This window comes from Crinia signifera, chromosome 1, assembly GCF_055691185.1.
Source record: "Crinia signifera chromosome 1, ASM5569118v1, whole genome shotgun sequence".
Classification (NCBI taxonomy): Eukaryota; Metazoa; Chordata; class Amphibia; order Anura; family Myobatrachidae; genus Crinia; species Crinia signifera.
This window is the reverse complement of record NC_139217.1, coordinates 358,329,409-358,343,929: the sequence shown is the minus strand read 5'-3', so window position 1 is coordinate 358,343,929 and position 14,521 is coordinate 358,329,409. Positions and strand designations below refer to the sequence as shown.

General features: G+C 41.0%; 1 protein-coding gene across 2 annotated transcripts in view; it reads left to right on the top strand.

Annotated features, from left to right (window-relative positions):
• TXNRD2 (thioredoxin reductase 2) overlaps nucleotides 1-14,521 on the top strand; it is a 109,904-nt gene that overhangs the window by 71,471 nt on the left and 23,912 nt on the right. For both annotated transcript variants that reach the window (XM_083149492.1, XM_083149503.1), the window contains exons 12-15: nucleotides 6,894-7,030; nucleotides 8,401-8,496; nucleotides 8,948-9,040; nucleotides 12,605-12,676. In XM_083149492.1, coding sequence (XP_083005618.1) covers nucleotides 6,894-7,030; nucleotides 8,401-8,496; nucleotides 8,948-9,040; nucleotides 12,605-12,676 — 398 coding nt within the window. The remainder of the gene's footprint in view (nucleotides 1-6,893; nucleotides 7,031-8,400; nucleotides 8,497-8,947; nucleotides 9,041-12,604; nucleotides 12,677-14,521) is intronic.

Genomic DNA, 14,521 nt, shown 5'->3' with positions numbered 1-14,521 from the left:
ACCCCCCTCAGCACTGAAGGGGTTTATATTCTGTTTTAAACTTGTCTGAAACAGCCAAGTGGTTTTCTGGCGTCTGCTCCACAAATTTACAGAAACTGAACCTCTAGAACTTGGGGAAAAATTGATTTACAAGAGGTGAAAAAAAAGCCAGACTGAGGAGTCGGGGGATTAAGCTTGCATGTGAAAATGTTGGAGCATTTAAAAACCTTAACAACTTGACTAACGGCTTTGGGGTCTCATTTACCAAATGCTAACAAATTTGATACAAAATCTGATTGCCAAATGTAATCCTAGTTGTGGAACTTGAGCCAGAATGGCTGGCTGCCAGTTAAAATCTAGCATTGGTGTAATGTTTTAATTGCACTTTGATATGTCCAGGAGAATGGTCTATGAAGGCAGAGAGTGCAAAGACAGCAGTGTATAAGAATATGATTTTTATGTGGCTTTTGCGATTAAAGCTGACTGCTCACAGGTGGAGACAGTAAATCGGAAAACCTTAAGTACTGTGGCTTTGATAACCTCAGCTGTTGTTTTTGTCAGAGCAAACTGGGCTTGGTGGTTGTACACTAAATGGAGTTCATCCCTGCCTTTGCGTGCTAAGCTGGCTTTTGGCTCCACGCAAGCAGGAAAAGAGGGAAGCAGGGAAACCCCATTAACTATCCACTTGCAGAACATCCAGACCTAAAATCTCAATACACAAAGAGCTACAACGGTAGGAAGTTGTTTCACATCCGAGCCAAGATAAGGTCCTGGAGGTTTATTATTTTTACTGCATGATAGCATCAGCCTGGAGAACAACGGGCAGAGAGGGAACAGCAGATCTCCATCCCTAGGGGATGACAGGAGGAAAGACAGACAGATAATCAAGTGCCGACAACTTGAGTCAGAGCTCCCAAAGGAAGTGTTGGTTTCAGCAGATGAAATGTATATGCAGGAGTCCATAGCAAGGCAAGCAGAGGTGGCATTGTTATGTGCAGTGGGAAGAAGGAAGGTGTGAGGGTCTCTGCATTCCTAACAGATGTAGGAAATTATTGAATCATTTCTGTTATTGATGTATTTCAGTAAGCTTCAACATGCCATGTTTTTCCACTTGTTTGCTCCAAATCTGCCTGGCCATTACATCAAAGGGCAGGTTTTTCTGCCAAGTAAATACTCCTTTTTTATGCCTCCAATTTGAATGAATATCCGGAGCATGTTAAGAGAAGAGAAGAAGTACATGTTTCTGAATTTGCTTTGGAGGTGAAAAGCTCAAGAGAGAAGCTAGAAACAATGATCCTTTTTAAAAATGTTACCTACCAGATTACCATGTTTTTGTTCATTTGATGTCCTTTGGGCACATCTCTTGGGTTTCTAGCCACCTCCTTTGGCAGCCTACCCTGGTCCTGATTGTAGTTCACAAATAACTCGGCGCTTTTATTCTAATTCACTTAATCCACTTTAAATACTTGACCTCCTTGATTACACATAGCTGAAGCACCAATTCTTTTATTATTATACACAAGATGTTTCATCTATAGAGTGCTCAGCAAGCTTCTACAATATTCAATGTCATCCACAGTTCCATTGTTGTACATAAAGGACCATTAATTTCCAAAGTCTCTCTTTAGATTACACATTTATGAATCCTGGAATCAGAACACTGAAGTTTCCATTAACAATCCTGTCTTTATGTCTCTTCTATCATCTGCTTCTGTTTTTCTTAGTGGTTTTCCTTGATATATTTCTACTAAGTTGGGTCACCTGTTTTAAAAGTGTTTACCTATTTCTGGTAACATGAGATACCCACCTAGGAACCCCTAGGCCCCCTGCACTCATACATTAACCATTCTCTAACACTGGCCTGGCCAAAAGGTAGCTTGTGATCTACTGGAAGCTTATGTGGCCTCCACCAGTAGATCACGACCAACTTAACAAAAACAAACCTGTGATGATTTCTAGGGTCCCAGAAGCCCAGCTCGCGATAGTCTAGTGAGTATTTTCTGTTTTCAGTTAGATGCGACTTGTGTCCATATTCATAGCTGCATGTGTCCCTCTGATGTGTGCAGCAGTTTTATTCATAGAACAGAAATTAGTGTCTGCCACCATTCTAAAAGTATAAACCATGGTACGCATTCCCTACCACTAGTGCCAGCAATCCTGCATGCTGCTTCAACTACCATTGTATATTTAGGTCTTTGCATGTGCAGGAAGGTCTTATTGCATCCGTAGTAATAAAAAAATTGCTCAACTGCACAAACATCAGTAAAGTGCCCACCTCTGAAGGCCTTGTGATGGCATTTTGTGGATCCAGGCTCACAGAATATCACTGGCTAGGAAAAATGTATTTTTCTGTGTTCATTATTATTATTAAGGCTATTTTTGACCACTTTGATACCTGCTTGTGAATACATACCTACCGCCCTGATTCTTCCAAGCTTGCTGACACACATAGGCGTGCTCAGCACATTTTATTAGGGGGTGCACCATCAAAGGGGTGTGCCTAGCACCACCTATTGGGCGTGTCTAACACCGCCAATCAGGCGTGTCTACAATCATATATGGGCACTCACTACAATATAAAACGTCGGTACTTGTTTCCTAGCACGGCCACAATCGGGAGTAATCGTGTACCTTAACTTAAGGTACACGATTAACGCGATGGACCCGATTTCCTTTGAAATCAGGTCCATTTTGCCGGCAAAGGCAAAATCGGGTCCATCGCGTCGGTCGCGTGCATTAACATGGCACGCGACGCGACCAACGCGATGGACCCGATTTTGCCATAGGGTTTAATGTTAAAATATTTTTAACATAGTAATCACGTTCATCGCGTCGTTCTTGTGCCATTATAATGGCACAAGATGCGATGGACGCGATTAAGCACATTTTACATAGCTAACAATGGGAAATGGGCCAATATGGCCCATTTCTCATTGTATATGCCCCCGTCATGCCTATAAATTAATGCCCCCCCCCATTGTGAGCGGCACCCCACGATTGACGCCAACCCGAAGCGTGGCGAGTGTAGCGAGCCCACGAGGGGCGGCGGTACGCGTCCTCCGACCTTTTCATACCCCTACTATCCACGTCGGCGTGGAGTTGATAATATAAAGTGTGGCGAGCGCAGCGAGCCACCGAGCCCGAAGCGTGGCGAGCGGACGCGTATACCTGTGAAGTAATGTGCGTCCCCTCGCAGGGCTCGCCACACTTTATATTCACAACTCCACACCGACGTGGATAGTAGGGGTATGAAAAGGACGGAGGACGCGTACCGCCACCCCTCGCGGGCTCGCTACGCTCGCCACGCTTCGGGTTGGCGTCAATCGTGGGGTGCCATTCACAATGGGGCCATTTGGGGTCTGGGGACAATTTTACATTGAATCCAATGTAAAATAGGGTCCCAGGGACCCTATTCACATTTGATTCAATGTAAAAATCAGGTCCATCGCGTCGGTCGCATCGCATGCGATGCGAGCGACGCGATTTTTCCGACCCGATCAAAATCGGTGTGGCTGTTCTAGGAAACAAGTACTACACCATAATCTGCTGCCTCTTTCAGTTTTAATCTTCTAATTACTCAGTGTAACAGTACATGCCAATAAAGTCAAAAACATATATGGATGAGGCAGGTGTGTAGCGATAAGACAACGGTCTAGCACAACTAACAATGCAAAACACACATAATTGATTGATGGGTGCTTCGTTTAATGGAATACAGTGCTAAAAAGCAAAAGTCTTTGGTAAAAGTTATTGCTGGTATTCATAGGTGTTCATAAGGGTGGGCACAGCATTAGGGGGTGCCTGTGCACCCCTAACACTCAATGTGCGTACAATGCAGTGCAAGTAATATCACTACATTTAACATTAGGTTTTCAGTGTATTGATGCCAAAAAATCACTAAAAGTGAACAAAAATTAGATCCCAGGTCGGAAAAGTCTGTCCACATCTGCTCTAAAACTAGACACAGACCGATAAGTTTGTGTGATAACAGAGGATGGGTGCAGGAGGGAACTTAAATCACCCACATAGGGATATGCTTTCCTTCTTAAACTCCAAGCTCTCCTCGCATCACACAGCTGTATTGTTTAAGCAAATGGGGATATATTATTGGCAGCAGTTACCCATTCATTCCCCCCCCCCCCCCCCGATGCCAGGTATAGCCCTGTATATTCCCTCTGTTCCTTAATTCTTTTTGTTTTGCGCTAACAATGGTTGCCTGTGCAGCAAGCAGCAAGATGTTATCATAACAGATATGTGCACTTCATGGGCAGCAGTATGTGGACATATTTTGGCATTAGTGTGTTTGCTATTTCAGCTACACCCTTTGCTAATGGGATATGAAATCACACATGCAGCCAGTCGGCCTCCATTGCTAAATGCAACTAGTAGAATGATCCATACCGAGGCACTCGGTCACTTACAATCTGACCATTTTATAATGCAACCTTCCCAAAAAGTCATTTCATGCAATGTTTGCCCTGCTAGAGTAATCTGTTTGCGCGATTAAGTCAGAATGTCCATGTTTGGTAGAGAAGGAAGCAGAAGAGCGAAGGAGCAACCAGCTCCATATAAACACTTAGAATTTCAGACTGAGATGTTCAACAAGCATGTACTGTATGGCTGCAATGTTTGGGTATCCACATACTTTTGGTCATATAGAGAATAAGGGGCATCTGATACTGCTATACACATTTGCCTTAAGACCATTTTATAGCTCCATGCATCAATTTTGTTGCTGAAGATGTTTTTTCATGTTAGGCCACCAGATATAGCCCTGCACATTAGGTGGCCACTAGGCCATGTATGGTATTGCACATTAGGCGGTCACCAGGTAATAGCCATGCACACCAGACGGTTGCCAGGTATAGCCCGGCAAATTAGTCTGGGCTCAAGTTAAGTCTTCTGTTTGGAGTCTGCCTTAAACCTGGTATATCTGTGAACCAATTAAAAAGAAGCCAGGAGATATATGCACTGTAGCAAGTAAAGCAGTAATATACTCTTTTGTAAAGAATGACCTATGCTATATACTATCACATACCACACACAGTTATAGCCCTACTTAAATATGTACTCCACGGAAAAGTAAGCAGACTGAACTATTATTTGTCATGAGTCTGCTTTTTCAATATATTTTAAAAAAATCTGTTTAACAAGCTAATATTTCCCCCTAGTACATATTTATTAATATTTGAGTTACAGAATTATTCATTCATTTACAGACGGTTAACCTAATTGATTTTGTAAATGGAGAGAATACCCTTTCAATGCGCTATAAGAAAAGTGCGGGCAGCAACTAAGTAGGTCCCCCCTGTTAGTGGGGGAAAAGGGGAAAATAGCAAAAAATGTACAAAGTGCGCCCTCCTAAAGTATATCCACCACCAATAGAACAAATAGTGACAATGTGGTCACAATACAACAGATTTAATATATAAAATGGATAAAATACAATAATAAAACAAATTTTTCATCTGTATGGAGTCAAGGTTTCTATAACGGTCAACATGCACAAAACCCAACGCGTTTCGTCGTTAAAACGACTTCCTCAGGGGTAACCGTCTAGGTGGTGGAAATAGGCATAGTTATTAACACTTACTGGAGACTGAATGATTACATAGGACTGTACTAAAAATTATAGATACATACTCACAGATAGCTTAATGTATTTCAGTCCCAGTATGATATGTTATTCATATATACAAGAGGGAGTGGATCCTTAGTAGATCTCAATCCTGATGCCTGTCAGCATCTAAAATATGAGTTTATAAACATATATATACAATATGTCAAGGAGGGAGCAAGATAAGAACAGAGGAAAAAAACAAAGGTATAAATGGAATGGGAACCTACCAATTTCTGAATTTCTTCTGGATATTATTCCATCCCTTTTCATACATATATTATGGAAATTGGTAGGTTCCCATTCCATTTATACCTTTGTTTTTTTCCTCTGTTCTTATCTTGCTCCCTCCTTGACATATTGTATATATATGTTTATAAACTCATATTTTAGATGCTGACAGGCATCAGGATTGAGATCTACTAAGGATCCACTCCCTCTTGTATATATGAATAACATATCATACTGGGACTGAAATACATTAAGCTATCTGTGAGTATGTATCTATAATTTTTAGTACAGTCCTATGTAATCATTCAGTCTCCAGTAAGTGTTAATAACTATGCCTATTTCCACCACCTAGACGGTTACCCCTGAGGAAGTCGTTTTAACGACGAAACGCGTTGGGTTTTGTGCATGTTGACCGTTATAGAAACCTTGACTCCATACAGATGAAAAATTTGTTTTATTATTGTATTTTATCCATTTTATATATTAAATCTGTTGTATTGTGACCACATTGTCACTATTTGTTCTATTGGTGGTGGATATACTTTAGGAGGGCGCACTTTGTACATTTTTTGCTAATTGATTTTGTGTAAAGTTAATTTATTATAGGGGTATTTACATCAGACCTATTCAATTAAAGTGATGATTTTTCGAGTGCTGAAAAATCTGGCATGGTCCAAAAGCGCGTGGATCGATGACTTACTCGACTAGTTTTTTTAGTCCTGTTTCGCCATGTTATGACTTCAAAGAAAAAGGCACCATAAGTGTAATGATTTCCTATGATGAATGGTCTTTTAAATTTGGGTGAATGGGGCTAGATAGTGCGGCTAATATGGCATTTATTGATTAGACCGACAGCAGTAACTAGGAATGTGGTCTAGACTCTTACATAAATATGACAACATGCAGGCTGCAACCTCTAAACTGACTCATTGTCACCTCATAGACAGGCAAAACCATGTATTTCATCACAATGTATTTTTATTTTTAATTTATGTATATTACAACATTTACATTTGTGCAAAACATTTGGTATTCGGCAGTCACACAAAGTTTCCTGTTCTCCCAGGCCGTGCTCCAGAAACAAAGTATCTGAATTTGGAGAAGAAGGGTGTAAGAATGAATCCAGACACAGGGAAGATCATTGTTGATTCTTCAGAAGCCACATCAGTCCCAAACATATTTGCTATTGGAGACAATGCAGAGGTACTGTGTTATCTGTTATGCTATCTAATCTTAAACTTGTACACAATGGCTATATTAGTGACTAAACCAATGGTGCTTTCCCTTTTGTTGGTTAGAATAACCATTGTTCTGAGAACCCCACATTTGGTTACCTTTAAAACATACATTTAAAGGAGTCAAAAACATAATACAGCAGTATCCAATATCACCTAGACTGGGTCAAAAACATATCTAATTTATAGTATACTGCCATGTAAGCAAGCTATCGTTACATGTATGATATGTTTGCTAACTGAGTCGGTTACATTTCAAATTTAGGTTGTGTTAATAACTCAATATTTGACCTGTAACCTTATTATGTGTATGAAGGCACTCCATCTCCCATTGTACGACTGAAAGGTTTTAGACCTATTGTGATTGGCATATTACACTCTCATTCCCTTGTGAAATTATTTTGCAGGATGTATTTTGATTGATGAGAATATTAGTGTCATTATGAAAATTTGACATTAATTGACCAGTTAATACTTCATTCATGTGAAAGCATTATTCCTGGAGAGGATCACTTTTTCACTGCTATGCGGTGACTGCATGAATTCTGGATTTTCTGAAATAACAGATATCATGGCTCCACTTGTCCGATTATCACCAGCCTGTGCATGCATATAAGCCCCACTGCGCACGTTCTGTAATGGTTTTGCAACAGCAGTGGTAGTGAAGTTATTCGCAAAGTGATTTCTACGTGCAGTCCCATGTGCCGCTGCAATGTCTCCGGCATCTTCTTGCTGCCATGCCGCGGCACCAAAGGACTACTCAGAACTGATCTGTGAATGATGCTGCGTCTTTGTACGTATTTGCAGTTTGGGATGCATTTATGTACATCTCTGAATCATATCCAGTATTGAGTTAAGTCGCTACATAGAAAATCAATACCAATCAAAGCACTGTTTCCGCCTAGCAGGGGAACACACTTAATAGGGATGGTTGACCAACATACATGTTGATCTTTTAGCACTTTTCAGGTATTTATCTGCAGCCTTTGTCTCCAGAGTGTGTAAATGCCAAAACGCCATGGGTACTTCCTGCAGCAGCGATAGGTGCAAGCTGCACCTCATCCAATTGCTGAATAGCAAGCTCCCTCATTGGCACGTCCAATAGAATAAATTATACATAACATTTATAGTCTAGCCCTGTCTATTTATAGCAGTATAGACATATTATAATGTAGTCTACTCGTATTTGGGCTTCTTAGGCACAGAACTGTGCACTGATGTATGCCTTGCTGTCAAGCCCGTAGTGAAGTAACATGGTTTAGAAATCAAGTCTGACAGTTCTGTAGTATACTTTTCTGGAAGATCAATTGTAAATGTTTTCTTCATTCCATTGCTCAGAGTCGCCCGGAGCTGACACCAACAGCCATTGCTGCCGGAAAGCTTTTGGCTCGACGCTTGTTCAATAACTCTACAGAATTGATGGATTATGACAGTGTAAGTGGTTTAGGATTATTTACATCCTAACTCATCTTCTGCACTGAAAGCTGTACTGTGCTCTCTGCTGTCTGGTTTGTAAGTTATATAACGCTAGCTATACAATATTATTGCCACCATTTATTTAAGTATGCATGATTATTGCCCGTTTAAATACCAAGTAATGTAAGTATAATCATTATGATCAACATTGTATAGCTCTATTATTTATTTCACAGATTTTCCTGTAAATTTGTAAATAGTTGTGGAAAATTAACTAAAGAGCAAATATATATATATATGTATTTTTTAAATTAGGAATGAATGAAATATTAATAGTATTATGTGACACCTCCATGATTCACCAGATAAAATGTGTGGTGCAGAGTTGATCGGCTTTCCCCGGTGCCCTCAGGCTTGAAGTGTCTGGACCTAGATGTTTTGCTTATTTGCTGACAAATTGTCATTGCAGGTTCCCACTACAGTGTTCACCCCTCTGGAATATGGCTGCGTTGGCCTGTCTGAGGAAGATGCCGCCGATTTCTATGGAGAGGATGCTATTGAGGTGTTTATTTGTGGTCTCTTTAAAGTCTGTATAATTCTTATTATTACTCAGGTCTTCTCTGTCTTTGGGCTAAGTTATTTCTGTGTTTCCTGTGAAGCTTTGAGTATGAGGGCAGGTACGTACTAGGACTGCGCCCTTTGTGCTCTGTTATAAAATTAGATTATTCTCAGTGAGAAAAGGGCAGATTCAGCAAAGCTTAAAAAGAAATAAAGTACAAACCAACCCACTCCTAAGTGTCATTTTTCACTTTATGGCTGGGTTTACATTATTCTGACGGATCTGCTTATGGAGCGGCCGTTTTGGTATCTGACTGATTCATTTCTGGAGTGGCTCTTTGCTAAACTTACCAGTCGGACTATGGATGTCCTGATGTCACAACTGGGTGGACATTTAAAGTTGCCCACCCAGCTCTGATGTCAGTCCCTGCAGCCAGTGTACGGGCAGACAGCGGGTCACCCATACACAGAGTCAGACATGCCAATTCATCTGCAAGACACCGTTCACAGACCTATCAGGTGTACACACCTACCAATGCCCTACAAATAGATTCTATTAGTTCCACTGGACAGACAATATATTAGTGCACCCAACATATCTCTATTTACTTTATCTGTCTCCAAGCTTTGATAAATCAGCCCCAAAGGTTCTGTGGCCATGCACACTCACATACGTGGTAAAACTTGACATACCTTTAGACGCTTGGAATTTATGTCCCTGCATGAAACATACTGTTTGACCCACTTTACCTTTGTATGAACAAAAGCCATATTTATTTCCCGTGCATTCCTGTTAATGTAGATAAACGGTTACTTAACTACCATTGGTATTTAAAATGACTTGGCTCTCAAGCGAAGCCCAGCAATGTCCCCTGCTGTGTTGCTGCCAGCCTACCGCTGCCAATGACGGGCTGCCATTTCATGCGCGATGGCCACATTTATGTATGTGCATGGCTCTTTCACCAGACGGGGACCGGTAGTTCTGGGGAAGGCTTGGTTGAAGCTGGAAAGTCTGTGATTCGTGAGGAACCTACCACTATCAACATCTATAGATGTGCAATCAGTGATGTGACATATTGGTGTGTATTCAATGCGGCGACGAGGGGGGTTTGTATGGCGAGAATGGCTTATCTTCGTCAAGGAAAATCCATCCTTACCATCCAACCCCCCTCGCCGCATTCACTGTGTAAATCAGATCTCCTTAAACGGCGGCGTTTACGGCAGTGGTTCCTAAACTGTGTGCCGTAGCACCCTGGGGTGCCTTGGAGGACTTGCAGGGGTGCCCTGGGATGGTGGTCCAGGACCAATTCAAGTTATTTATGTTCAATATAATAGTCAAATTGGGAACAAACAGAAGTGAATCCTGTCCATTACCACATAACTGATCCTAAGGATGAGATATAAACACAATTTATTTAACTTTAATATTTGTTTCTAACTTTCTCAACGAGAAAACTTTAGCCTAGGGGTGCTGCGAAATAATTCTGATGCTTCGGGGTGCCGTGATTCAAAAAAGTTTGGGAACCCCTGGTTTATGGCAAGTGCAGCAAGTCCTCTGCATTTTGTGGCGAGCCCCACCATTTCCACCTAGCTGAAAAGAACCAGCGAGGTGGAAATATTGGGTGAAGGGGAGGGCGTTGAATCCTCTGACGGCGGCACTGCTCGCCGTATAGTTCGCTGTCAGGGGCTTGCTGACAGTATTGAATACACCCCATAGTGGTAATCTAAGCAGCTTTCTGCTGTTTTAAATATTGAAAGGAGAAATTCGCCCCTTTAGTAAGTGTTAAAGGGGTTATGTCTCATTCTTAAATGGGGACAGTATATAAGTGATGGTTAGTACAAACATAGTACAATTCAGTAGATATATGGTAAAATACTAGGGCAAATGTTGCTGGAAAATGTGAACTTTCCTATGTCCAAAAAGAAAAAAACAAGGAAGCATCAATCTTCTGCCCTGAAATTCTATCTTGCGATGTATCATAGCAGATGTTGTGGATAAGTGCCCCAGCATTCAGCAGCTGACTGCATTTGCGGGAATAAATGCTGCCAGTGTTGCTATTATAATTTTTTCCACTTATGAGTCGCTCATTAATCTTTAAGTGTGTTAACACCACCTGCATGGTTACATATGATAAAAATGTCATCTATCCAGCCCTCTTCCCCCACCTCCTCCAACTGTATGATTGACACATGGATACAGTCTGTGACTGAGCTATAGCTGCAGGGGCTGTGTGACTTCTTCTCGACAACCAAGATGAGGCTATCCAGGTCTGCACAGAACCTCGGGCAGAGTGAAGAGGACACTGTACAAATGGTTGGTGGAGAATTCTGCTGCCTGTAGCAGCACTGCACTCCCATCTACCCACAGGCTAATTCTTGCAGATTCTTCTTTTCTCAATGAACCAGAAACAGCCCGATCACTTTGGAGTTGCCTTCAAAGTACAAAGCATATCTAATGTGGTTTTCATGTTCGCAATTTCAGGTTAAGTGAGGAGTGATGAAATACTCTATGTCGTTGGTCTATCTCTGAGATATTGTCTATTCTCAACTATCATTTTAGGAATGCGTAGTAGTTACTACCTGCTGTGGAAAGGAACACACCTAATAAGTGGGAAATTGCTTTATTTCTTAATGATTCACTTAGTTCAAAGTGATCTTCCCATAAGCATATAGCTTTGTTTTTTGGGGCAACGCCTCCTAATCACCGAGTGCAATACCTCAGTGATAGCCGGTATAAATATCGTTTATATTAACCGTATTTTTCGCGCCATAAGACGCACCTGACCATAAGACAGTTTTTGGAGGAGGAAAACAGGAAAAAAAATATTCTGAACCAAATAGTGTAATAAAATATTTAATATTGTATGCCCGCTCCCCCTGTACTTGTATGCCCGCTCCCCCCATCTCCCCTGGTACTTGTATACCTGCCCCCCCCCCCCCCCGGTAATTGTCAGCACACAGAGGTCCGGGCAGCGGGGATCATGCAGTGTGCTGTGGGGTCCGTTCGGCGAATGGGAGATCATCGGCGGGGTCCCTGCGGCAGATGGGAACTAGTAGCGCTACTAGTTCCCATCTGCGGTAGGGACCCCGCCGTTGATTTTTTTTGCAGTATTCGCACCATGGTCCGAAAAATAATGTAGTTCATACGTCCTTTTGCTGCACTATGCAGGGTTCTAGCAATTGCCCACCCGCCCTCTTATTTTCCGCATCCGTTTGCTGGAAATTTGCGCATTTAGACTTTTGTCATACATCCACAATTTGTTTTATGGGTAAGTGGCCAAAAGTTTAGCTGAGTACTGCATATTTTTAAGATACTTTTATGTAATATGTACAGAGATTTGGACAAATGTGTATATCTCTTATTTTTTCCCTACATATTTTTTCCCTACATATTTTTTCCCTACTTAAATGCAATGAATTATGAATAGGTTTTTTTATTTTCTCAAAATCTTTATTTTGCAGTCGATTTATTACCTAAATTCTGCAATGCTTTGCAGGTGATCGGCATTATAAAGCAGATGGTGTTTGTTACTCATATTATTTAAGTTTCTTTGTTATTTTGCTTTAGGTCTTCCATGCTTTTTACAAGCCTTTGGAATTCACAGTGGCTGGAAAAGATGCATCTCAATGTTACATTAAGGTAGGAGACTTCAAAACCCACCATATTCAGACAGATGGGTGCATTTGACTTATGTGTCAGATCTGCCACATATAGTATCTTATTGGTTTTCCTGCTTGCAAGACTAATGGGGCCTCCACATGTAGCGACGACGAAGCGTTCTGAGCGATGCTAGATCACTCAGAACGCTTCAGCATTATCGCTCAGCACACAGCGCTGTGGCAGCTCTGTGTGCTGAGCGATCTGTCAGGGCCAGTGTTTTCTGGTGAGAACACTGGCCCTGACCAATTAATAACCAGTGTACCAGCGATAAAGTGGCATTTTCTGAGTGATCTAATGAGATCGCTCAGAAAATGCTTTTATATCGCTACGTGTGTATTCCTCATATGTGGGAGATTTATCAGAGATAACGTGTCAGTCAAGCATTCTTCTGTCTTTTTTTTAAAACACAGCCTGTTAAATTTCAGTTAGGAGCAGATCAGTTGGTACTTTCTCCAAGCTTAAACAACCACATTATCTACCATAATATCAATATATAGCCACCATACATGATTCTCGTAAAGTCCACTACAGTTCTATGAAATTACAGTATAACTACTCTGCAATAATATCCAAGGTTTTAGAATGCCACTAGATTTTTGTAATTATGGTTCCTCAGTATGTGTGGTTTATTTACTAAGCATTGGCATATTAAAGGTAATAAAAAAAGGTAAACCCCATGTTTTGCTATTAAAGGAGGAATGCAACACTGTCCGAATGTTTTGGGTACCCGAAAAATCTAGACATACCTATTCAATGAAGCCTTTTTCAAATGGTATTTCCGCAGGTGCAGGTTTGACTTTTTAAAAGGCAAAACTGCATCAGCAGTACATTAGTCAAGAATGGACACCTTTTCGACTAAAACACGTGGATCGTTGAGTAATTCGCTGAACCGTGTGTTTTCCAACAATGCCAATTTCTCTGGAGGTCAAAAAAATCGCCATTTGCATTGAATAGGTTGAGTGGAAATTTGTCCGAAAATCTGCAAAAAATGCTGTTTTCAAGGGTTCATTATACAGCAAGATAATGCCATAAAGCATTTCTCCAGTCTATGCCAGATCTTCGTTTTGATGAAAAGAACAAATAATGGAACGGCCAGCAGAATCATCAGATGTAAACTCCATGAAGCTATTTTGGGATGAGCTGGACAGAAGTGTGTAAACAGAGCAACCTACAAATGCAACACATTTGTGGGAACCTCTGTCTTAAATTGCAGTTGCTCTAAAACTTATGAGTGGTAGTGTACATAAGGCCAAAGTCCCGGATAAAAAGAAGTGTAATTTATTTATTATGAAAAGGCATGATCAAATTCTCTGACCTAATTAAAAACCAAAAATCTCTGTTTGAGATTCTACCAAGAACTGCATCCATGCTGGACAATATGTAGGAAGTGACTAGAGTACAGCGTGCGCTGCTATGACCATCCTAATACCATGAACACAATTTGTCAGCGGTAAGGGAAGTGGGAAGATTGGACTTTTATCTCTTTGCTAAAAGTTTTGAGAAGGTTTAAAAGTTCTAATTTAATGTGGTAAGTACATGGAAACAAGTTCTTTAATGTTGTTTAGGCTTCAAAATAAAAATAGCTTTGCCTTTGTTGAACATGGTATATATGAAGGGATGCAATATTTTCTAATAATCAGTATTGATCTCACCCAGGGCAAGGTGAATTGAGGATATTGCGTCCTGTTTTGACACATCCGCTTAAACTCCCCCACTGAATGGAGGAGAGCTTTGATAAGCATGCTTACTACAGCTGCGTGGAGAGAAAGATAGGGTCACATTGGTCAACAGAACATTATTTTTCAGAGTAGGAATGAAATCCAT